Below are 26,367 nucleotides of genomic sequence, written 5' to 3' on the forward strand. Positions count from 1 at the left end.
TTGTAACTTATATTAAATGCAAAACACGCATTACTCCCTAACATAAGGAGTAAAACTATGACGTCTAAAGCAACATATTCCTTTGACATTTAACTTAGAACAGCATAAACTATGTGAGTTTACATTCTGAACACAGAGGGAACTTGTACATATTCTTGCCAAAGTCCACCTAGCATGGTGGCTAATTAGCGATTAGCATGCTAATAAACATTAATTTGGTCGTTAGGACTTTACCATTAGGCAGACAGATGTCACACATCTTAAATATGAATGCTCACCTTTGTCTATGACTATTTAAAAACGACAATAGAAGTGACCAAATTTGCCTCCTGGCTTACATTTAGGATAGTCTATTTCATTTATGTTCAATGATGTTAGCTGAGCTGACACATCACATAACAAGACAAAGTTACAAAAGAAAAATCTACATTACTAACTAGTTAAATAGCTGTTTCATACCTCTGATCTGTTATTCGCTAATCTGTTATCACAGCCGCAGCAAGTAACAGATGCACCATTGCTGAATGCACAAATGTAACTTTACTATATATAAATACTTCAACTGTTTACTCCTCCCTGACCTGGTGGGTTGGTCGAATGGCTGTGATTGGATGGATGGCTCTTCAATTAATCTAACTTGACCAATAGTTTTTTCATATATGGGAAACTCAGTTTCGTTTCATCAATGACTACCTCAGGAAAAAGTGGGGGGGATGGAATTATGTTTCTGTGAAAGTGCGGATGTCAAAAATAACTGGAAGCCACAGAATTGTTAAAAAAATTCAAAATAACAGGGCCAACAGTGGAAAATACCTCCTTGAGCAGTTTAGTGGGGATGATGTCTGAGATGCAGGAGGAGGGTACTAGGAAAAAGAGGCAGAACTAACATGGGAAATAGAAACAATGCAAGGGTCAGGCTGGATTTGGGACCTGACACTCTAGAGCTTACTAACAAAATAAGCAAGAAATTATTTGGAATTTGTAGTGATGAAGTTAACATATGGTTTTTAAAGGTGTTATGTGCTATTTCAGACCTGTTTACCTTCCAATGACGTTCAGATTTTCTACAGTCTTTTTAGCGCTCAGTTGTGATCGTTCAACCAGGGGAGGTTTATTTCCTAGTTTTAGACAGTGCAATTTGGTCAAGGATGGATAGGCATTGGTTGTTAAATGAATTCAACAGAGCATCAGATTGAGAGGAAATAATGTAGAATTAAAGGAAGACCATGCACATCCTGTTGCTCTGCGGCCACAGCCTGTTGCTCTGCAGCCACAGCCTGCTGCTCCCCGGCCACAGCCTGTTGCTCTGCGGCCACAGTGTGTTGCTCCGCACCCACAGCGTGTTGCAACCTGTTGTAAGTAAGGAAAAAGACATCACCTGCAAGCATGGGTGCCAACTGGATGTTAACTGAAGCTCATTTAACGGTCACAGATGTCACTAATGAGAGGGAATTTCTGATAGTTACAAATAGAACCTTTAAGACAATATATTTTATAAAAATGTATTATAACTTAATATCTAAATTTGTTCAATTATGACATTTTCTAAATTCTCAGTTGGAGAGTAAATTACACCTGCAGTTTACATTGAAAAACTACTTATTACTGCTCTAACCTTCACAGACATCATTTCAGCATATGCTAACCTGTCTTTATAGGATTCTTTAAAGTCTGTGTGGGAAAACAAGTTTTGGAGGCGTCTTTGTGTGCATGAACAACAACATTCTGCTCTGTTCAGTACAACATACACACCAGACAATTCATTCGGAGTCCCTGCTGGACCTCGAAGATGAAGGAGAAAAGTATCTGTGTTCAATAACCAGATGTCACTTTTAACAGAGAGCTCATAGAGGTCACAAAAACAGGACCCCTTGTCCCTCATGGTGGACACATAGGAGATGTGATCATATACAGCTAAACAAAAGATTAAATGCAATTTTTTGTAACTAATCTTAACTTTAAACCAAGCGTTCATCCTAAAATTAATGACACACACACACAGGAGATCATATGATTTCCAGGAAATGTGGAGGGATGGAGCCGCTCTGCCAGGTGATTCTTTAGGCTACATGCTGCACTGTGGACAGGCTGTAGTCAGAAGACAGAGAGACCTCCAGTGTTTCTTCAGATTTTAATTGTGAAGATGAAGCAACATTTACAAAAAATATCAAAGTTTTCAGTCCCTCAAAAGTAGAGTAAAGTAGAGAGTTTCAGTTTAAACAGTTGACCATCTGTTCTTGTATCATGTGATGTTGTACATCTCAAATGAAACCACAGGGGGGCTCACTGAGTCAAGGATGAGGAAGTAACACGTCAGACTCCATTTAGAGGGCGAGCAAGCACAGCAGAGGCAGAAGACCAGTGTGAGTATTAATCCAACATTATGATTATAATGACGATGATGATTATTATTATTATTTTACTGTCAGTCTCTCTGTGGACTGTAGATGGTCCGTAAACAGTTCAGTATTTGCATGACTTTGAGTTAACTTTATTACCTTTACAACAATGTTTGGAAACTGTCTGGTTGAGTTCATAGTTCAGAACAGACAGGACAACATTGAACACTGATAAAACCATGATAAAAATCAGTAGCGTAGCCAGAAATCACATTGTGGCTATAGAGAAAATTAGGTGTGGCCCTGGTGAATACAGCAAATACAAAGTGCACGGCAGCATGGCCTGGCACTCCTGAGCACACACACACAGACAGCTGGCAGACAACCCCCACTTCTTACAAACCCATTACAAATCACCCATTAAAACATGATTAAAGTAAAATAGGCAACACAGTGGAGACAGAATATTAACATCTTATCTGTGATGACTTTGGCACTGAAATCATTTCACTGTAGTCCAATTATTTAGTGAGTTCTGTTTCGTGGAAAAGTCAGACAGTATTTTAAGGGCATATGATGACTAAATTTTCAACATGTACAGTAACTGCATTTACTGGATTACTCCTACATGTATTTCTTGGCAAAAGCACCCCAACAGTGAGAGCCTTTTACATAAATTACAGTGTTAGGGCCTATATGTGCGATTACAAGTGAGGTGCCGCCGCAGTGATGATGACTGGGCTTCTTCCACCTGCAACCAAGATTCATCTATACAGAGTTTGGAGGGTTGACTCTTCTTTTCATTTTGCCAAAAACACAAGATTAAAAGTGTAAGGAATTGATTCAACTGTGTGTTTATCTGCTCTAACACCCTAATGCTTCATTTCCAATCAGCCAAATGTAAGATGTTGTGAATTTTCCTATTAAGGGTTTGCAGAATTAATAGTGAGAAGAAATTTAAACTCACTCTATCTTTCAACTTGTTTCCCAGAAATTTCAAGAGACGAGTTCCCACTTTCCCCCTTTCTGAAGTCTGCTGTGTCTTCAGTGTTGCTGGTTTTCGTCTCAGACCTACTGAAGTCTAGAAGATGAATGATTTAGAAGAAGATGAAGACAGACCAGTGTCTCCAGTATCCAGCTGTCTGTCTATGAGGAGTGACTCGTCCAAAGGTTTGAACTTCAGTAATCAACCTGGACCATCAGACGCAAAGTAAGAGACTAATCACACTGCTGAATCTACCTGATGAAATATGATTAAGTAAAGAAGGTAAAATTTTACCTTCTTTAAAATATATTGTCTCTACAGTGAGAGGATTGTTTTTATAACTCAACAAAAAGCATCTCATTTCTGTGCACAAGCCTGAAAATGATAGACCCAAAATATTGGAAAAAGATTTGTGAAAAACATGGCTTCTCATTGTGATTCATTTGCGGTCAAACACCTGCATTCACTCAATAATCAGGATTGGGTGACACCCCCTGCCAAGTTTATAAAATGTTTGCCTGTTGTTTGTTCACCCCTTTAGCCTGATGAAGACCTTTATGGTCGAAACGGGTCAGATTTTTAATTGTAAGTAGCCATGTTGAAGAAAGGCTTTTTAACTTAATCCCAGTTTTTTTCATTCCTGCTCCACCTATGAGTGCCTGAAGTCTGTTTTTCCTCCTATTGGAGACAGATTCTTGTTCTTCATTTAATAACATCAATTCTATTGCTTTTAATTAATTTTGTTATTGCAGACAAAGAGACCGAAAGTAGCATCAGTGTAGTAAAAAAATACTGATACAACTTCAAATATCTAATTCTTTATACCAAGGTTTAGTAGTGTCCTTGTGATGGGCTCTAACAACAGTTCACTTTTTTTTCACACAGTGAAATGTGCCAAAAGTTGGGTGAGCATTTCTATGGAAGCCCAGTATTCATGTTAAATGTTAACCATCAAGTATCAGGCTGTGAGCCCCATAATTGTGTTCGTTTTTACAGTGATGTCAAGGTATTAAAATGGCTTAACAGAATCTTGATGGTTTGTGCCTTTAACCAATGTATAGTTCATCTAAAATGATCTTCGTGTTTCCAGGGGTCAGTGCCAGAGAGCAGAGTCTCTAGTATCCAGCTGTCTGTCTATGAAGAGTGACTGGTCCAAAGATTCACCTCCATTCTTCAGTAATGAACCTGGACCCTCAGACACAAAGTAAGAGACTGTTAAACTGCTATGTGCAGAGATACTAATTAGTCAGTTTCTGCTCTGCTCTATACCGGATGTTTCAAGCTTTAAAAATCCCAAAACACATACAGTATGTGATATATGTATGAGCAAACCATGATGTCTCTGTTTGAAGTCTATTGACAAAGTTTTTTTTAAAGCACTTTGGGGGCCTTTTTAAAAGTTATTTTGGGGGTATAATGAGTTATAATAGTAATGTAATTTTGTATGTTTCATATATGAAGAACATAAGTCTATAGCTGTTTGGGGCCCGTTTAATTGGTGGCCCCAAACAGTTGCCTAGCTTACCAAATGGTAAAATCTGACCCAATGGTGTTTGACCTGTTGACCTTTGTGGTAAGTCCATTGTTAATCATTTCAGTTTAAAGGTGCATGATTTGTTAATTTCCAACAAACAGAATGTTGTCTTAGAGGCTTATCAGAACTGCATCTGTTGCATTAAGCCACATCCAGACTGACTAGCTCTGCGTGACACAACGCAGCTCTCTGATGACACAGCAAGGATGCTGTTTGTTAGAATAATCTGAATAAAATTATGTTTTTGTTTCCAGAGGTCAGTACCAGAGGGCAGAGTCTCCAGTATCCAGCTGTCTGTCTATGAAGAGTGACTGGTCCAAAGATTCACCTCCATTCTTCAGTAATGAACCTGGACCCTCAGACACAAAGTAAGAGACTGGTTCTGCTGCAAAATAACCTCATGGAAGATGACTGAGTGAGCAAGAAGAGAAAAAATACTGCACAAAGTATTGTATTCTTGATGCAAAACTGTCAATATCTGTTTAGTAACTGCTACTACATTGCAGCAAAACCTGAACCTACATTATATAAATCTAGATCAGTATTATTTGAAAATAAGAAAATCTAAGAACAATATAAAATCACAGTAAATATTTGCAAATCAGAATTAATCAAGCCATACAATATACCACTGACACTGGAAGTAGGGTATATTATATAACATTATACCCATGTTCTTTTTAAGTTGTGAATCACTGTATCCCCTCAAAAGCCCCTGTACTGCAACACTTGCAGTAAAGAAAATGTGCATCTCATTTGTGTTCATGTCAACAGCAACAGTGAACACAACAGCCATGAACGTGGTGCCAAGGCTTTGGGTTTGGGGTTGCCACTGCTTCAGCCTTGAAGGGTTTTAGCATACCACTTCATTAGCCAAGTCCTGAAGCTACGAGAGCTCCAGACATGGAGCCAGATTAATATCCTGAGCTTTTAAATTCTCCAGAGTTATTGAAGCTGATTCACCATGATGAACAGAAATCTGAGCACTATGCTGAGTTGTCACTGAGGTAGAAACCAATTCAAATAAGTCAGCTTCGATCACTTCTGTTTCTGAGTCTGACATCATGAAATAAGATGACAGCCAGAGAATTAACAGCAAAACAAAAAAAACTCACCATACAGGACCTGCATGATGACAGAAGTGCTAATAATAGCTAATGAATGCACTAAAGGCAGAGAAAAAAAACATTTTAAAAGACAGCAGCAAGATGATAGTCTAACAATGGAGCAACAATGCCATATGTTTGAGATCATTTAGAAACAGTGTCTTGAGGCACTGCAGAGAGCACAAAAGCCTCAAATTGCATGTCTTTAATTAGCAGAGGTGCGCACACTCAGAGCGCTCCACAATCACAAACCAACTTCCATGTATTTTGCTTCTTTTACTTCTACTTTTACTACTTTAGAAGTTTTTCATATGTATAACGTGATCTACTGAAAAGTCCCTCAGAATAGGCTACAGTGATTAATGTGACTCAGGCAGGTCTGAAATGTGCTAGATTAATGTCTGAATCTTACATTAATGTCATTCAGGTTTCACTGAATGTAATCTGGGATGTTGCAGAAACATCATTACTGATGTTCTGTTTGTTACCCACAGTTGGCTGTACGTCAGATTCTTTCTTTTGATTTCTGAAGAATTTGCCCTTGCTAAAAACAGTCCTGTGTAAAACAATTAGGGGCTATGTTGGTGTGGGCGTGTTGTTTAAAGTGCCAATGAGACTATGAAATATGATCCAGCAGTCCGGTTAGAGTAACAGATTATTGCATTTTAAGCTGATAAGAAAAACGCTGCACAGTGGTTTGTAATATGCACAACTCTGGAAAGTTATCATGCTTCAACATGTGGAGTGCACCCGTGTCTGTAGACCCCCGAAGAGTATGAATGGAACGGTGTGCGTGTGTGTGTCCACGGTCCGTGTGCAAGTCCACAGCTGTCCATGGACGTTGAACGCAGAAAATATGAAAAGGCCTTGACACACACACACAGACTTTTTGGCTCCTGCACTTCTGAAATGAATCTGGTGCCCCTGCAATATACATAATACATCTATCAGTATCACATTCTCGTGATACTATCATGAGGGAATGCTTCACCTGGTTTTCAAAATCTCTGCACATCTTTAGAGTTAACTTGTCAGTGCTGAACTGATGGCTCTGTTTGTATTTTGCCTCCATTGTGTTTATAATATCTTGGAATCAGTTTTCCACGTTCCATGTTGTAAGGGTGTATATACACATGAAAATAACTCTTACAGTAGATTCTGTGATGGCTTTAGGTCACAATGTTTTATCCCAGAGTTTCTGCTTAAATAAATTAGTAACACCAAGACTAGAAGAAGTGCTGAAATTGCCAAAATTTAATCTCCCAGCTCCTCCTAAGGGATTCCAAGAGATTCCAAGGTGATAATATATAATTAATCCCTCCAGTGTGTTCTGGCTCTGCCCTGTGGTTTCATCCTAGCTGGACATGCTTGAAATACCAGGGAAGCATCCAGGAGGCATCCTGATCACATGTCTTGCCAACCCTTACTGACATGGGAAAATGACAAAATTGATGTCATGCAACCCTTGCAGATCCTCCCAGGCACATGGATGTGGAAAGCATAACCGACTCTGACTCAAATCAGCATCCACAATGTCTGTCACATCACCTTCCTACTGGAAGTTCTTTATTATTTTTAGTTCCTAGTGGATTCTGTATGCTACATTATTACTGTCAGTATAGCGTATAGGCAATATCCCCAAAAAGGTGACCTTTCCAGAATGTTGCAGCTGAGAAACAGGCAGCTAACCAAGCAGCTCAAATCCTAACAGCTGTTGGTACTCCAGCTAAGAAGTCCAAATGTTCTGAAACCAGCATTTTATCCACAAAAGTGTTCATTCATCTTTCCTCCTGGGAAATCATAAAGCACTACTCTGCAATCACGGAGCTGTAGGGTAAAGGCATTGGTGGGTGGTAGTACCTACACCAATAGCAGTACCTCAGGCTTGGTCGACTGGTGTGTTGGAGTGTGGGAAGCCAGTGAAAGACTGTGCTTCTCACAGTAGAGACTGATACTGGTTGGTTGGGAATGCTGCACAGTGGGTGTTTGAACCAGGTAGGGTAAGCATGAACCTTGTGTACAGTATACCTTTTGGTGAGGATACTTATTGGCAGGTAAAGACAAGTAGCTGGCGATTTAGTAAAAGACAAAAGCAATAGACATGAAACAGAAACAATTAATATAAATAGATAAAGGCAGGTCTACACAGGTGGGTCCGGAAATTCTTTTTAAGGTGTCCACAGAGAGTTCCAAACTTTAGGAGCTACAACTTCAAATTCTGTCTCCTTTTGTTTTAAGCTTTGATCAAGGAACAACTGATAAACCTTGACTGGACCTCAGATACCTGCTGCTGACAAAGGGCTGATAACAAAATTCTTGAACTAAATTGTGAATTTAATGGGGAGCCAGTGTATATAAATCAAGATTGGAGTCACAGGAGACGTTTAAGAAAACCATGTGATTAATTTAGTTTAAATTGAATGTTTTTGTCTTCACAGAGAGAGGAATGGGAGGGGTATTTCTGTGGAGGAGCAGCTGTCCTGCTGTTCATTGTGTCAGGACACCCTGAAGGATCCAGTCTCTACCAGCTGTGGACACTGGTTGTGCAGACAGTGCACCACCTCATACTGGCACCAGTCTGCTTCATCAGGAGACTCCTCCTGTCCCAAGTGTGCAGAAAGATCCAGAACAACACCTGGACTGCAGACAGACAGCCAGAGCAGCACTGTACAAAGTAAGACTGTAGATTTGTCTGTTAATTACAGGAATTTTAAGCAACAGATTTCTTACCCATGCTGCATGACCATATAAAATGTCTCAAGCAATCTAAACCTTTCTTCATTATGATTTCTTTTCCTTATTGATTGTTTTCATGCTTGTATTAATGTGTAAAAGGTACGTTTCTGTTTAAACTTTGATTATTCTTTCTTCTGTGTCAGTGGATGACAGTCTGCAGAAGGTTTTAAATGAACATAAGATCAGTCTGAGGAGGAGATGTCAACATGTGACTCAAGGAACTGATGAAGCAGTAAGTGAAACCCTCCTCAACAGGATCTACACTGAGCTCTACATCACAGAGGGACAGAGTGAAGAGGTTAATACCCAACATGAAGTGAGGCAGCTTGAGACAGCTTCCAAGATGAAGATCCTCCAAGACACTCCAATCAAGTGCCACAACATCTTTAAAGTCTTACCTGACCAACAGAAACACATCAGAGTTGTTCTGACGAACGGTGTTGCTGGCATTGGAAAAACTTTCTCAGTGCAGAAGTTCACTCTGGACTGGGCAGAGGGCTTGGAAAACCAAGATGTCAGTCTGGTGATTCTGCTTTCATTCAGGGAGCTGAACTTGATCAAAGATGAGCAGTACAGTCTTCTCATGCTAATCCATGATTTCCATCCAACATTGCAGAAGGTCACAGCAGAGAAGCTTGCTGTCTATAAAGTTTTGTTCATTTTTGATGGCCTGGATGAAAGCAGACTCTCACTCGATTTCACGAACAGGATGATTGTGTCTAGTGTCACACAGACGTCATCAGTCAACATGCTATTGACAAACCTTTTCAAGGGGAATCTGCTTCCCTTGGCTCTCATCTGGATAACTTCCCGACCTGCGGCAGCCAATCAGATCCCTCCTACATGTGTTGACAGGGTAACAGAGGTTCGAGGCTTCACTGATGCCCAGAAGGAGGAGTACTTCAGGAGGAGATTCAGTGATGAAGAGCTGTCCAGGAGAATCATCTCACACATCAAGACATCCAGGAGCCTCCACATCATGTGTCACATCCCAGTCTTCTGCTGGATCATTGCTACAGTTCTGAAGCATATGTTGACTACAGACCAGGGAGGAGAGCTTCCCAAGACCCTGACTGACCTGTACTCACACTTCCTTCTGGTTCAGACAAAGAGGAAGAAGCACAAGTATGATGAGGCACATGAGAGTCCACAGGAGCTGACGGAGGCTGACAGGGATGTTCTTCTTAAGCTGGGGAAGCTGGCGTTTGAACATCTGGAGAAAGGGAACATCATGTTCTACCAAGAAGACCTGGAGCGCTGTGGTCTTGATGTCACAAAGGCCTCAGTGTTATCAGGATTTTGTACAGAGATCTTCAAAAGAGAGAGTGTGATCTTCCAGAAAACAGTCTACAGCTTTGTTCATCTGAGCGTTCAGGAGTTTCTGGCTGCAGTCTACATGTACCACTGTTACACCAACAGGAAGACAGAGGCACTAGCGGACTTCCTGGAAGATATGGATGATGAAGAAGAAGAGGAGGAGGAAGAAGAAGATGATGATGATGATGATGATGCTGACAGGGACATTAATCATTACACATCTCTGGATGTCTTCCTGATGGGAGCAATGGAGAAATCTCTCAGAAGTAAAAATGGTCACCTTGACCTGTTTGTTCGCTTCATTCATGGCCTCTCTCTGGAGTCCAACCAGAGGCTCTTAAGAGACTTGCTGGGTCAAACAGAGAACAGTCCCAAAATCATTCAGAGAGCCATCAACAAGCTGAAGGAGATGAATACGCACAGAATCTCTCCAGACAGAAGCATCAACATCTTCCACTGTGTAATAGAGATGAACGACCGCTCAGTACATCAGGAGATCCAAGAGTTCCTGAAGTCAGAGAACAGATCAGAGAAGGAACTCTCTGATATCCACTGCTCAGCTCTGGCCTACATGCTGCAGATGTCAGAGGAGGTTCTGGATGAGTTGGACCTAAAGGTGTACAGAACATCAGTGGAGGGACGACAGAGACTGATCTCAGCTGTGAGGAACTGCAGAAAGGCTCGGTGAGCACAGATTGTAACATCATTATAAATCATTGTAGAGCTACTGTCACTCTATCACAGTTTCTAGCAGCAAGATTCAGGGAACACAATCTAAATGTAATCACCAAGACATGACTTTAAAGATAACCAGTCTAACAGTTAGAAAAAGGCAAGGAGGTTTGATCAGACAAATAGAAGGATCAACAATGAGACAAGGTATCACAAACCAGCAGATAGCAGGTTCACAGGTAGAACAGGCAGGAAAAGTCAAGACATGCTACAGAAACTAGGCAATATATCAACTTCACATGATGGTCAAAAATGTTAAAATGAAGATATTTCTTGAATGTTGTTTTTGACAGCTGGACAAGAAATGTATTTACAGCTAGATTTTCTTAGATTTGTTCTGATATTTTTAAGGGAACTGCCAGACCATCCAAAAAGCAGCAAGGAGAGAACTAATCCTCTCAGAAGAGGTGTGTACTCAGGTCACATGACTTTGACTTGCGTTACACTAGACAAAGTCCCAAAAATTATACTTTACTTAAATTATACTTTTGACAGCAATGACTGGATACCCTCCCCAAGCCCAATGATTAGTATGTACATGAATTATACTACAGAAGTGGTTTGAGAAGTGTCTTTAGATGGTTTGATACTTTCCTCTGCTGTATAACTTCAGCACTGGAGTACATTGTTTATGACATGAATCCAAAGTGAATATTTACATTACATTACAATTTAAGTATTGCATTATTGATTTGACAGTTATGAAATATGTGGATCCTTTTTAAATAGCAGTTTCTTTGCTCAGTCTCTGCTCTACTTTATTAGTCACTAGATTTTTCATGTATTTGTTACTACAGGCTTTCTGACTCTGGACTCTCTGTGACTCACTGTGAACTCTTGGCCTCAGCTCTGAAGTCCAACCCCTCCCATCTGAGAGAGCTGGAATTGAGTGGAAATTATCTGCAGCATTCAGGGGTGAAGATGCTGTCTGCAGGACTTAAGAGTCCATATTGTAGACTACAGACTCTGAGGTGTCAATGTCTTTCATGATGAATTACTTAAAATTTGTAACGGTCTGTAAATTGCTGTAACTGGAAATGGTGTTTAGGCAAGTTTATTTATAAAATTCTCGTTTTACTGTTCATCTTCCAATCACAGGCTTGATCGATGTGAACTGTCAGAGAGCTCCTGTATTTTTCTTGCCATGGCTCTGAAGTCCAACCCCTCCTATCTGAGAGAGCTGGATTTGAGTGACAACTACCTTCAGGATTCAGGAGTGAAGCTGCTGTTTCCGGAATTTGCAAGTTCAGATTCCCGACTGGAGACTCTGAGGTAGAGGATCTTTTTTTTTTTTTTTTGGAAAATGGAACCTATGGAACTCTATTTAAACATCAACAGTGGTTTGTCAAAATCTTCTTGGTTGTGATTAAATTGTACAGTGTAAATGCCGTGGTAACAATTTAAAACATGCATTAAACAAGGAACAACCAATAATAACAAGATCAAGCCTTTGGTATTTCATATAATTATTCATATTATTTATTGTGTCATATTTTTATGAAGTTGTCAACCTACTGGCCACAATTTTTGGAGTTGACTATATCGTTTTGGAATATTATACACCATATCTAACCAATAAACTTCTGATTACTGCATGTCATGATGGATAATTTCAACCAGGTTTCCATGCAGGATTGTGGTGTTTTATAATCTCATACTTTGTTCAAATTCAGATTGAGGTGCTGTGGCTTGGCGGAGGTCAGCTGTGCTTCTCTGGCCTCAGCTCTGAAGTCCAACCCCTCCCATCTGAGAGTGCTGGATCTGAACAATAACAACTTGCAGGATTCAGGAGTGAAGCTGCTTTGTCATTTTCTGGAGACTCCACACTGTGGACTGGAGACTCTGAGGTCAGACAGAATGTTATTACCTGATTTATTGTTATGACTTTCACATTAATATTATTATGGGCATCACAGTGGTTCAGTGGATAGCACTGTTGCCTCACAGCAAGAAGGGCCTGGGTTCAATTCCTGGCTGGGGCAGGGCCTTTCTGTGTGGAGATTACATGCTCTCCACTGACCAAAGGCACTGGCATAGAACTGGAGTTGGTCCCTGGGCGCCACATGGCAGCTGCCTTATACTCCTAGTACTTAGGATGGGTTAAATGCAGAGATTGAATTTCACTGTACAATTGTATGTGACAAATAAAGTACCTTTACCTTTTATGACATTTATGAAGTCTGTCAGTTTGAGACTGACATGCTAATCCACAGTTATAAAATGATCAAGACATCCTTTTCATAAGTCTCAGCTTATAGCAGTCTTAAATTTCACATTTAAAACCTAAAATGATCCAACCAGATTATGAATTGATTTTAATGCACACATTGTGTTCTTTGTCAGATTGAGTTGCTGCAGGTTGTCAGAGATCAGCTGTGCTTCTCTGGCCTCAGCTCTGAAGTCCAACCCCTCCCATCTGAGAGAGTTGGACCTGGGTAATAACAAGCTGCAGAATTCAGGAGTGAAGCTGCTGTCTGATGTACTGGAGAGTCCAAACTGTAGACTGGAGACTCTGAGGTAGAGGATGTCTTTTTTCCTCCCTATGGAGCTCTATTTAAATGTCAACAGTGATTTGTCAAAATCTTCTTTCTCTAGGCTGTCACGTTGTCTGGTCACACATGAAGGCTGTTCTTCTCTAGCCTCAGCTCTGCAGTTCAACCCTTCCCACCTGCGAGAGCTGGAGCTGAGCCTCAACAAGCTGCAGGATTCAGGAGTGAAGCTGTTGTGTGAATTTTTGGAGATTCCACACTGTAGACTGGAGACTCTGAGGTCAGACACCATTTTCACTAATGCGTGTTTACGAACTACTTTTACTACATCGTTTTGAGTGGTAAAAAAATTAAGCATTACCAAAAAGGGATTTTATGCTTGAGACAGGTTGTTACACAAATAAACTGTTAAAGAGCTGGTACTGTGAAAAACAAGAAAAAGCGCTTTGAGATGGATTAGGGTGATGGTGGGGCCTCATGTGCTGTAAAATTACTCATTTTTATCTCCTGTCTTTTTAACTTATTTGAAATGTTGAAATTCGTGGCTGCAGAGTGAGCGGTGCTGAGGCAATTTATCACTGTCACTCTGAGCAGAACAAATCAAATATGCAGGAAGCTTTTACACGAGGCCACTGCTGCCACTGCCCAGCGCTGCTGCTGAGTGTATGTAACTTTTGTTGTTCAGTTTCAGTTGGATGGTGAGCAAAGCAGGACACTAAGGGATAAATTCACAAAGAATGGATTGTGGCTACTGATAGCACAATGAATTTTGCATCATCTGCAACTGCTAACTGCCCCGTCTCAAGGTCCGATTCACAAAAGATAATATGCTAATGATATGACGGCACAAACACGCCCATTAAGTTTTTCAGCTGAATGCAATTTGCCCTTGTTTTGTGTCTGTTTGAGTGGTTTCCGGTGTTTCAGGCTTTTCTCCACATTTCAGCACAGAGTGGTCCATAATGAAAACTGCAGAGAGCACAAAAGCCTCAAATTGTGTATCTTTAAGCATAGGTGTGCACACACAGAGCTTTCCACAATCACAAACCAACTAGCTTCTTTTACTTCTCTAGTATTCAGCATCTATAACATAACTGAAATGTCACATGTCAAAATACAGCTATTACTCAGACTCAGAAAGGTCTAAAATGTGTAATGTCTGAATCTCACAATAGCGTTGTTCAGGTATCACTGAATGTATTCAGAATTTTGCAGAAACATCAGTATTGATATTCTGTTTGTTGCCTACAGCAGGCTGTGTGTCACAGCTGGCTGTAGCATCACACAGCAGCTGAAACGTCTCCAAATGAGAAAGAGGTTGTGTGCATTTATGCATGCAGCAGAGCAGCACAGCAGCAGTACCTTAACAAACACCAGATCAGTCAGAATCTGACTTGCTATTCCTTTACAGAAGAAACCTGATCTCCACCAGAGCTGTCGGGACATTTTTATTAAGTAGCTGAAAGTCAGAGATAAGCCCTTTGTGGGTGCTGTTTGAATTACAGTTTCTTTTTGTCTCATTTGCGCAAGTTTAGTGGCCACAAAAGCTGAGCAATCCTTTTGTGAATTTGCCCCTAAGTGTGCTAAAACTAAGCTAGTGACCTCTGGCTACCTTGTGAGGAAACTTTGACATGATCTTACCATTTTGAAATCTCAATTGTGCAACAGCAAGTTCCTCCCTTCCCATCCATGATCAGACTCTGGTTTGTAGTCTGCTATATACTGTTTTACGCATCCAGCAGCATCCATTATCCCATGTTGAGATGCGGGGTACGGGAACTTACATTATTCATTAGGTCGTGTTCTGATTGGCTGGGGGTGAAGGTGGGAGCAACACCTCCAGACAATTGGAGTAGGTGCTCATTAATAATGCAGATTTCATGTAAATAGCCTCTGAAACCACCTGCTGGAGGACAGATGGGAATCTGGGCTGTAAGGAAAGATGGATTTAGAGAAATCTACAACTTTTTGTGTATAAAATATCAGATATGTTTAAAATAGACTCAGTATTTGTAAAAATGAGTCAAAGGTTGTGTTACCAGATCTTTAACAAAAGCCTAACCTGAGCGTGTTTACATCAGACAGCATATACAGTAAATGTATGGCCACACACTCATCTTATGGCCAGTAACATCCAATCACATTCATGCAGTTGTATACCACAGACATTTTATCCTGACAGTGTCTCTGACTGTGGTGCAGGTTGTCAGACATCAGCTGAGTATTTAACCTAAAACTTGAAATGATCTAATCGGATTATTATTCATTTTAAAAGGGATATATCAAGCTTTTTGTGATGTTATTTTTTATACTGTTATATTAGATGTTAAACTTGGTTCACCTCAAGTTCCAAAACGTGATGTGAATATCTGTAAAATGCTCCCTGTAAGATAAAGCCCAGGTTTCAGCTGCCCTCAACACTTTGTTTGCAATGTTACCTCTACTTCCCCCTCATGAACCAATTAGATCGTCATGTGTGCCCATAAATGTCCATTCTTTCCTGTAGCCTTTGTTGCTAAGGTGTTTAAAACAGCCTGTTTTAGACTGAGCCTGAACTGAGGGACTGCATAAAGGGCAAGTATAAGACAAATAAATAGTTTTTAACTGGAAATCATGCGAAGATATTCCAGTAGAGCCCCAGAATAAAAATATACACATTGAAATGTGCAGAATATGTGTCCTCTCATGTACTGTTGTAATTATTTTCAGATTGAGTTGGTGCAGATTGTCAGAGATCAGCTGTGCTTCTTTGGCCTCAGCTCTGAAATCCAACCCTTCCCATCTGAGAGAGCTGGATCTGAGTAACAACAAGCTGCAGATTTCAAGAATGAAGCTACTGTGTGATCTTAAGGAAAGTCCACATTGTAGACTGGAGACTCTGAGGTCAGTAGAGAGTGGGATTTTTAAAAAAAAAAGTTTTACTTTAAACATTAGCTACAGTTATCTACAGGGTGTGATTTGTAAAAAAAAGAGGGGTAGTGGGTGTTTTTGAAATGTTTTTATTCATGAAAATAATCAGAACCACAGAGAGCCTATATGGACTATGAAGCATATTAGGCTATTTCTTGCAGCTGTTACAGTAACATTTATAAAATAAGAATCACCTTTAAATAAAACAATTATGAAACTTAAACTTGACCACTGCATTTACAGGAATATTTTAATCCACTTAAAATATGTATTTAATTCATCAAGTATAGGGATGGGAATCGAGAACCGATTCCAGTTGAGAACTTGTTCCAAATTGTCTGATCCATCGGAATCATATGCCTCCAAGCTTATCAGTCTCTCCTATTGATGCCCAAGCATATAATGTTGATGGAATGAAAAAGGCGGAACTCAATTGCAAGAAAAGTGCAGCCTCTGGACTGTCTACAGTGCGCACATGCTTAAGTTATCTTCAGCTATCTTGTAATTCATCTTCACAATGGCAGCAGTTGCAAACATGTTTTGATTTAATGACTAAACAATTACCTTTGCAAGAGGAATGTGAAGTATATTGTGAACTTTCTGTCACCCAGAGACTAACATTAGCAGAGCAGAGCAGCGATCAGCAGTAACAAACAAGACCGGCTGATCAACACACACTGCAGCATTAAATAACCTAAACCAACTCTGAAGTAAAGAAAATAACTTGGTGCTCAGTCTGTTTCACCTCAAAAACCTTGCACCTGCTCAGCGTGTTGTGCAATGATGACTCTCCCCAGAGCTAACAGTGCAGCAGAGAGGCTGCTTTTCACTACTGGAGATACGTTAATAACAACACAGATCAGCACTCTGCCTCCTCCTCACTTTATTCTTATATGGGCAGGAGACTGTAAGATGCTTTCAGGTTAATTCATTAATTTATTAATGTAGTTAACTTTTGGCTGTGGACCATTTATCTTACCTTCCATTTATGTTTGATATATTCAAACAGTGGAGATAATAAAACAGTTGCGTTGACACTGAAAACCTGTGTACTTTTTTTCCACACAAGAAATTGACCAGGAATCGATAAGAGAATCAATAAATCGGATCAATAAGCAAAATTGATAATGGCATTGGTATCAATAAAATCTTATTAATTCCCATCCCTAATCAAGTAGCACAATATTTTCCCTCTCAGTGATGTGATGTCAAGTTCATGGCTTGTCTTTTCCTCATCCAGACACATAGCAGTCTGTGGGTAAAGCAGTATAATTCAGGGATACATAGATCAGAAGGGGGAACTCCCAACCATCCCTCCCAGCAAATTGCACCCTGATACTGTTTATTAACATTCTCCATATCCAAGTATATCACTTTCCATCTGAGCTTCTGTCAGCAAATTTCTTTTAGAAACATCCGACAGGTCTATTCCTTCTTAAACAATAATAAAAATAAAACACAGCTATGAAATAAGATACTGTACATATAATAAGTAATTCAAATGTGTTGTGTTACATGTTGTCTTGAATGACAATTTTTTGTAAAACTTTAGTTTATCCTTTTTATTATCCATTATACTGTATCTGTTGTCTTGTGTAGGGTGTAGACAGACGTGAGGTATGACATGAGGAGGGATGGAGACACCAGAACAAAGAAAAGGTCCTGATCCCTCATTGGCTTCCCACCCAACCAATACAGTGCGTCCCTGCCATAGAACCCTGGCTGCTGTGGTGGAGTGATATTGTGATACTGGTTGCCCCTGGCTCAACTGCTAGTACCAGCTCTTATTCCTGTTGTTTGTTTAAGCCGGAGAATATACCGGAGCTCTCCAGCTCTGGCCAAGGTACAAAGACTCCTCCACCACCACGCAACAACAGCAAGGCTCCACGGCCAGAACAAGGAGACTCTGCTGACTCACACCACAGTTTAAACACAATCACAGTGTCACAGTCTGTGCTGAAATGATGGCCAATGTGGGTATTTAGCCAGGATCCTCATGCATTTAACCTGAGTGGGTATCACGTTCAGTCATGGCTAGACTACTCTGTAAAGCAAGATGCACACTCTTACTTCCCCTGTTGATTATTGGTGCCACAAATTATAAAGATGTTATAATTACAAAATGACAACCGACTAATTAGAAAAGTGAAATGGAGATGGACGGGGGATTCCACAAGCATGCATCCTGCCACTGCCAAGCTTCTTCCGTGTGGGCAGAGAAGGTGAAAACTGTAGTTAAACTGTGGCCCACCTGCTAGGTCCAAACCAGATTAAAAATAACCAGTGCTATTATGCTATCTGCCTTTATGCCTGCCGTGTGTTGCTTTAAATCGAAAACAAATATTAAAATGCTGACACAGCATGGTTTTGTTTTAAAGTGTGATTGTACATGAGACAGATGCAACATTGAGACTGTAAATATTGATCTGGCAGTGGTGCACATGATGCAAGCTGAGCCATGTGTCAAAAACCTTTTTTTGTGGTTTCAGGTTCGCGTCACTCTTTCCTTAATCATCACGAAAATGCACCTGCTCTGATAAGCCTGAAGCAAATACAATGGATTGGTCACTTCAGTGTTACTAGGGGTTTTTCTTGAAAGTCAGCATGCTATCTTGGATGTTCTCTCTGAGCTGTGTTGTAGTCGAGTCACTAAGTCTTAGTTGAGTCCCCATTACCTGAGTAATGGGGACTCGACTATCAAGGTTGAGTCTGAATCGAGTTCCAAGATGGGCTCCAGTGCTCCACTCTGGCACAGTTGAAGAACTGACATACAAATAAAAAGGTTTCCATTAAACAAAAATGACACAGCTGTCATTTTTCATATTAATATTAATGATGCACTGATTGCAATTTCGCTTGGCTGATTCTGATTTCCAATTTTTTAAAAGTCTGACCTACCGATTCCTTTTTTTGGTGATTCTGATTTTCTTTATAAGAATTAAATAAGTGTTTTTTTTTTTTTTGTTTTGTTTTTTTTTTGGACTTAAAGGTTTTGCAAATTAGTGAGCTTTGTGTCCTCTTCACTTATGGTGAATAACTTCCATACTAACAACATCTATGTGTGTGTGGCTGCAGTGTCTGTGCACTGTGTGCGCGACTTCGGCTGTGGCTTTCTGTGCACTGTGTGCAACGTGCATGTTGTGTATGTGTGTGGCTACACTGTCTGTGCTGCAGCTGCTGCTGTGTGCGTGACGTGAACCATAGTGTGGCTATGTGCAGAAAATTTGACCGGAAAAAATTGGATATATATTACTACTTTATCAATTAACAAGTTTGTGTCCTTGTCTTCAACTTCCAAGTCTGAATGCAGTCAATGCTCAAGTCCGAGTCATCAGTGCTCAAGTCCGAGTTGAGTCGCGAGTGCTGAAAATCAGGACTCGAGTCGGATTCGAGTCCAAGTCCTGGGCTCGAGCACTACGACACTGTCTGAGGTTTCAGAAGATAGTACTGCAGGAACGGATATATGCACAGAGGCGATATAGTATACAGAGGATATACGCCTTGAAGGCTGCTAATTCTTTTCTACAAGACTAAAAGTGACAGTAATTAGTGTGAATGGTAAAATCTTAGAGTTGATTTATATTATTTATTCATTATTTGTGTCGGCATTTATTGATATTCTGATTCTGAATTTATTATTTAATAATCCAGTATTGATGAAGGTGTCTTTTGAACACTGGAAATTATTTATTTGGCTTAATGTTTCAGGGAAATTTGAAATTATATAAGTCATAGGGGAACTGTCTACTAAATGAAAAAAGCTCTTTATGGTCCTTTTGTTGATCAGACCGAAAATTAACACATTTAACTAGATGGTGCATCAGAAAACAAATAAAATATAAAATTTGGGAGTGATACACTTGAGTTTAATCTGTAATCTGTCTTCACTCAGTATGATCAACACTCAATAACTGATATCCAATAAGCGTGAAAGACTTAAGGACGGCTGTGTATCCTCGCTCCTCAGAGCAGGAATAAGCGCTTTGAAAAGCAATCATGAAGGCGGAAAGGGTCAAGCGAGGGCGATCAAACAAGGGAACTGAGCCTTCCCGGCCACCCCTGTGACCGTCTGCATACACCGGGCAGATTCACAAATTACGGGAATTGTTTTTCGATGTTATTGTTTTCCTCACCCATATTCCGTGAAGACCCGCCTCTACTCTGCCTGCGATTGGCTCTGACTCCGATTATCACGTCACATGCCTGAATCTAACTAATCTAACCAACGAAGGCAACGAAAACTAGCCAATCAGAGGCAGAGTAGGGCGGGTGTTCGTCGAATGCGGGTGGGGAAAAAAGTCAAACTGTTTCCGCCATATTTTGGCGCGACCAGACATACGTGGACCTGGACCCCACACTTGGAGGCGACTGGAAGAGCGGAAGGATTCACCGGGAGTAAAACATTTCCTCGGTAGGAAGAAGCTATTAAGTTTTTTCTGAGTTACTTCTAAGATATTTAATGTTAAGCTGTGGATGTATGGGAAGGCGGAGAAGCAGAAAAGGGAAAGAAAAGCCTCCATAGGTGAGTAAGATGATGGAAGATGTCTCACTTAAGAACACTATTTACTGGAAAGACAGGAGGGTTTTGACTCTGATTTCAGTGTGTACCGCTTCAATATAACCAACACAGACTGCCTGCAGCAGTCAAATAAAAACACCAGGTCAAAGACCCGCAGGGGTTTTGGTCAGAGGGTGTGGGGTTCCTCCCCTAAGAAAATTTGATATGATTTGACTAAAAATTATTCATTTTCACACAATTTTAGATTATTATCATTACAAGATTTATTTATAAAAACATAGTGTGCCTTAAAAAAATAATAATCACAAAACATTGGTAAAACAGGCTTATAGTGAATGGATTTGAACAGCAATTTTCTCATTCTCCCATAGTCAGGCTGTAGCCCCCTAGCCAGCTGTAGGGATGCTATGGTTAGAATTTTGTCTTTATCCGCAAACAACTTATTTGTCCTGTTTCATATCACAGAGATACCACAGACTACATAAATGCCATCTCAGCACTTTTTATCCTTGTTGGAAGGCACACACACCAGACTTCATGATGCAACTGATGAGGATTTATACTTTTGTTAATATTTGACTCTTGTTCCAGATTCTTCATCCCAGAGTTCAGAGCTGCTGTTCTTTGATCAGATTTCATTAAAGAACACTTCAGGTTAAAGATGAATTAGGAAAGCCACATAGGGCTGCTCGATTAATCAAATTTTATTTTCAATTACGATTTTGGCTTCCAACGATTATGTAAACAAGATAATTGACATAAATTAATTGTTCTGCAACATTCCACTCTGGTTTTGTCTCACGTTATAAATCCAGCACATCGTGTGTCAGAGCAGTCAGAGTGCAGTGAGAGACAGAAAGACAGCAGAATCTTCCTCACAGCATGATTGTGTCTGAATTTAACAATCAAATATTCAGTGGTGGAAACTGACTTATTGAGACATCTACAGGCTACTTTGTTTTAGTTTCAGACTTTGGAATCTATTATTTTAGATACAATGATGTTTCGTTCCATGTAATGATGTCCCCTTTCATCCAGCTGCTCAGAGCTGCGCTTTCTCTGTCTGCAGCAGGGTTTATGTTAGCTGGTATATGCCGGCTTTTTGCTGGTATTGTGTAGTTGTTCGGCAGATGAAAATATCAATGGCCACAATGTCCAGTGGGAAAAATGCCAATTGCCAAATAAATAAATTCATTAATAGCATATTAAATAGCTTAATATTGTGTGACCTATAAGACATGTTGCCAAGACAACTTGCATATAAACTCTATATTATGCAGAAGTGTTATTTTGCCTCCACTGTTCAGACATTTAAAAGATTCACTGAGTGTTTGGTCAGAGTAATGACAGACTGTAAACAGTGTGTGAGGGCATGCTGTGTGATGTGTTAAATTTTGCTGTTGTAAAAGTCTAAAATCAAATAACAAGATTTCCATTCCTCTTTCTGCATGTTCATAAAAATGGTTAGATTACTAGTATAAAGTATACAAGTCAAGTCACATTTATTTATAGAGCACATTTAAAAACGACACAAGACTAAAATGCACTGAGAGAGAGTCAAAGAGAGAGAGAGTATGATGTGTTCATGAAAAGACTAAACATGAAGGTACCAATGTAAAGAAATGTTGCTTACCTTGAATTTTGTCTTGTGAGCCAAAATGTGTCTTTGAGGCTGGGTGGCTTAAAATATTGTAGATAATTAATAAATCACATAAAATGGGAGAAGTAGTGGACACAAAATTAACCAGAGGTTCAGTCTTTGTTATCAAATTATACTTTTAGAATTGTATTATTTAGGTTTCTCATCTCCTTGATGTAGTGACAATTATGTCTTCATTATCATTTACTATGCATGTGTCTCCTTTGTTTCTAGTTTACATCTCAGACTGAAGTCCACAAGATGAGTGATTGTGTGGAAGAAGAAGAGGACACATCTATGAAGAATGACTGGTCTGAAGGTCATCCTCTAGACAATAGTGATGAACCTGGACCCTCAGACACAAAGTAAGTCAGTGTAACCTAGTCCCCTAGGTTGACAGCTTTGGGGCTATGGGGGTGGTGCTACCCCCATGGTCAAACATCAGCCAGACATTTCTCTGCTCTCTGTTAAAGAGCAGCTGAATTGCTGGTCCACCTTAAAAGTCAGTCCACCTTAAATGAGCCTGGTCAGGTTTGGCTAACGCGTTGTTGCTAACTTCGGGGCTAACCCCCTTCAACAGACAGGTCTTTTCTTGGTCTTGAGGAGCTGCAGCATTTACTAACTGACACACTGTAGCCTGTACTGTACATTTAATGCCACATTGACAACTTACTGCTGAAGCTTTCCTCTGCACCACTCACATTCACTGTCACTTTTCTGCCACTCGCTCTCTGCACTCGCTCAATTACACATGCTCATTTACATACTCACCCCACACACACACACACACACATTACACACTGCCCAACTCCTTAATGGAGCTACACTACTCTTGTACTTTTCACGTAGATGTCCTTTGAAGAATGAAGAGAGGGAAGATGACTCAAAACAATTCCACAACAACGTAGTGTTATTGTAGCAGCCAATAATGTAATAACTACCGTTGGTGTAATAACTGCTAATAACATATTTCCATTCTTAATGTAATAAAAGTTGATAACTTCCCCATCATGTAATATAAGTTTTAACCAATAATGTAATAATTTTTTGCACATAATATAAAAAGTTAAAATAACTGGATTTAAAAAATCATAAAAAATGTAATAACTGGAGGCGATAATGTAATATGTTTGTATCACTTTATTTAAGATTTATGTATTGGCTATAAAGTGCCACACTTCTATGACACTTACCCTTACTGTCGCCTCTTTCAAATAGCTACTCAAAAACTAGGAATTATGACTATTTGTTTGTGGTACTTGATGGTCAGACCTATCTCTAGCTCTGCCTTCTACTTCTTAACCATTTGAGAACTAAATGAAGTGCAAGCACATGTTTGCAAACACAGACAGTTACTCTTATGACATTTAATATGAAATCTATACTCTTTGAAGATGCTTTGTCCTTGAATACAAAGACTACCATTTCTTTTCATGAAAAATGTCATCTTTAATTAACTGTATTTAAATCACTTTTTCAAGTAAACTGTTTCAACCACACTATTATAGCTATTTCGCTCTCTCTCTCTCTCTCTCTCTCTCTCTCTCTCTCTCTCTCTCTCTCTCTCTCTCTCTCTCTCTCTCTCTCTCTCTCTCTCTCTCTCTCTCTCTCTCTCTCTCTCTCTCTCTCTCTCTCTCTCTCTCTCTCTCTCTCTCTCTCTCTGTGTGTGTATGTAACAAACTTGACTCTGACAAGTTACATGAAAATGTAATTCTATTTGAATACAGTCATGACAAGCTCAACAAAGAGTCTAAAACTTAAGCAAATTATATCTTTAGTTCATTCCTGAAGATGTGTATTTTCTTTGGCAGTCCCCATAATTGACCACTAGATGGCTGTTGATTGACAAGTTATCCAGTCATGTGTCTCTGACATGAGGCTTTCTTCCTTTGTTTGCAAACTTCTGTCTTCCTTATTACACATGTTGAACGGTAATTAGTGATTTAATTTTATTTAGTAAGTATAGTTTGTTTAGGTGAGATTCATGCACATTTCATCACATCACAAATTAGTATATATTCTTACACTAAATATATAAGAAATGTTAATCTATGTGCATGAATCTCAACTAAATAAACTATAACTATATAACTTTATATAACTCTATAAAGAGGCAACAGTAAGAGTAAGTGTCATGGAAGTGTGACACTTTATTGCCAATAAATAAAACTTAGTCATACAGGTATATCCTTACATTATTGGCTCCAGTTATTACATTTTTTATGATTTTTATTAGGGCTGTGTGATCAAATTTTATTTTTGATTACATTTTGACTTCCAATGATTATGAAAACAAGATAATTGAGATAAAATGATTATTGTTTATTATTGTCATTTTGTAATGAGGCTCTCATGTTGTCTTGTGTTGCAAATCTAGCACACCCCTTCCTTTACAATGTTGCGCTTTCACCCCTCCCTAAACACCTCCGACAGGCGTTGAGTGTCTCTATCCACAGACTAGGCTGCCTTCACCAGGCAAACTGACAGCTGAAATTTACTGAACCAAAATAGTTTTTACGTCGGCTCCACAGGAAGAAATCATCAGTGTTTGTATTTATTGATTCATTGGTTTTATTTCCTCACCCACTGTAGCAAGTGAATCTGCCTGTAGTGAAACCGGGGCTAACGTTAGCTGGGAGGCTAATTGGTGCTTCTTCCGCAGGCTCCACTTAATTCAGCTGCCACACAAACAAACCAAACAAAAAATAACAAACCGGGGCTTGGTGCTCCGGTTGGATTCAAACGGAGAGCTGGGAGGCTAGCAGAGCGTTACCCGCAGCATGACCGGAGGGAAGCACAGCCAGTTAGCCTCTGCTAGCCTCCCAGCTAATCTGGGGTCTGGGTCTGTCGGGCAGCTGAGTGAAGTGGAGCCTGCGGAGGAAGCACTGGGACCGTCAGGATGAAACAGTCCGTGGAGGTGCTACTCTGTTCAGCTGCACTGATAAGTAACCCCTCAGCTGACAGGATGTACCACTCTGTTTGAAAAAACTTTTTCTTCTTCTTTTTGGTTTATAACAGTGGTTGACAACCAGCATATTAGGTGCATTACCACCACCTTCTGCTTCAGACTGTGGACCAAAGATTGAATCCTACACATTAATCCTGTCTGTCTAATAAACTCAAAGAAAACTACTGCTCCACCCGCTTGGCAGGTTCATTAAAGTTCTTCCTTCATATATTGTCTTTCTTGATCATTAGTACAATCTATGATTGCATGTGTAATAATCTCCTCAGCCAGGTGGAAAAAATATGTGCATATATCAGCATTGGCAATCAGCAAAAATGAGTCAAAAAGTAATCGTGTTAAATAGTGATTTCAATATTGACCAAAATAATCAGGATTATGATTTTTGCCATAATCAAGCAGCCCTAATTGTTATTACCCAGTTAATAATGTAATAACCAGCCAATGATGTAATAACTTATTACATTATGTGCAAAAAGTTATTACGTTAACTTTTATTTCATTAATAATAATGGTAATATTATTACATTATTGGCAGTTATTACATTAATGTCAGTTATTACATTATTGGCTGCTACACCGTTAAGATTCATTTCAGCCATTACAAAATTAATGGTAATTAGCTACAGCTATTCTTATCTGCCACTGTTGATATTTAGAATTTCAACCAACAAAAGTGATTGACAGCTAAAAATGGGAAGCTGCTACCTGGAGTCTTGAGGCAGCATTCTGCTATCTAATAATCTAAACTGTATTGGGAAAATGTTTTCATCAAAACTATACATGAAAGGTCTTTCATTTAAAAAGAAATGTGTTCATGTCTACAGAGAGAGGAAGAGGAGTGGTGTTTCTGTGGATCAGCTTTCCTGCTGTTCTTTGTGTCAGGATGTCCTGAAGGATCCAGTCTCTAGTAGCTGTGGACACTGGTTCTGCAGACAGTGCATCACCAGATACTGGGACCAATCTGCTTCTTCAAGAGACTCCTCCTGTCCCCAGTGTGGGAAAAGATCCAGAACGAGTCAGACCAGCACTGTAGTAGCACAAAGTAAGACTGTAGATCTGTCTGCTGATCCTCATATCTGAAAACTCATCATCA

At 39.7% G+C, this 26,367-nt stretch overlaps 1 protein-coding gene and 1 long non-coding RNA gene across 9 annotated transcripts in view; one reads left to right on the plus strand and one right to left on the minus strand.

The window, feature by feature from the left end:
- Positions 1-26,367, plus strand: part of LOC122972223 (NACHT, LRR and PYD domains-containing protein 12-like) — a 120,841-nt gene that overhangs the window by 73,231 nt on the left and 21,243 nt on the right. Inside the window, exons 1-10 of one of the 8 annotated variants that reach the window (XM_044339148.1) lie at positions 2,299-2,363; positions 3,331-3,549; positions 4,415-4,528; positions 5,113-5,226; positions 8,403-8,638; positions 8,844-10,701; positions 11,547-11,720; positions 11,848-12,021; positions 12,423-12,596; positions 13,093-13,266. In XM_044339148.1, the coding sequence (XP_044195083.1) occupies positions 3,428-3,549; positions 4,415-4,528; positions 5,113-5,226; positions 8,403-8,638; positions 8,844-10,701; positions 11,547-11,720; positions 11,848-12,021; positions 12,423-12,596; positions 13,093-13,266 (3,140 nt within the window). In that variant the 5' untranslated portion in view covers positions 2,299-2,363; positions 3,331-3,427. Of the gene's footprint in view, positions 1-2,298; positions 2,364-3,330; positions 3,550-4,414; positions 4,529-5,112; positions 5,227-8,402; positions 8,639-8,843; positions 10,702-11,546; positions 11,721-11,847; positions 12,022-12,422; positions 12,597-13,092; positions 13,267-19,116; positions 20,671-22,540; positions 22,672-26,098; positions 26,317-26,367 lie in introns of those variants that run through there. The other 7 variants (XM_044339143.1, XM_044339144.1, XM_044339145.1 and 4 more) reach the window with 7 other exon arrangements.
- Positions 13,089-13,503, minus strand: LOC122972303. Its single transcript, XR_006399711.1, has 2 exons — positions 13,418-13,503; positions 13,089-13,165 (listed from the first exon to the last, which is right to left on the minus strand). It is a non-coding gene; the product is annotated as an uncharacterized LOC122972303 (long non-coding RNA).

This window comes from Thunnus albacares, chromosome 21, assembly GCF_914725855.1.
Source record: "Thunnus albacares chromosome 21, fThuAlb1.1, whole genome shotgun sequence".
Lineage (NCBI taxonomy): Eukaryota > Metazoa > Chordata > Actinopteri > Scombriformes > Scombridae > Thunnus > Thunnus albacares.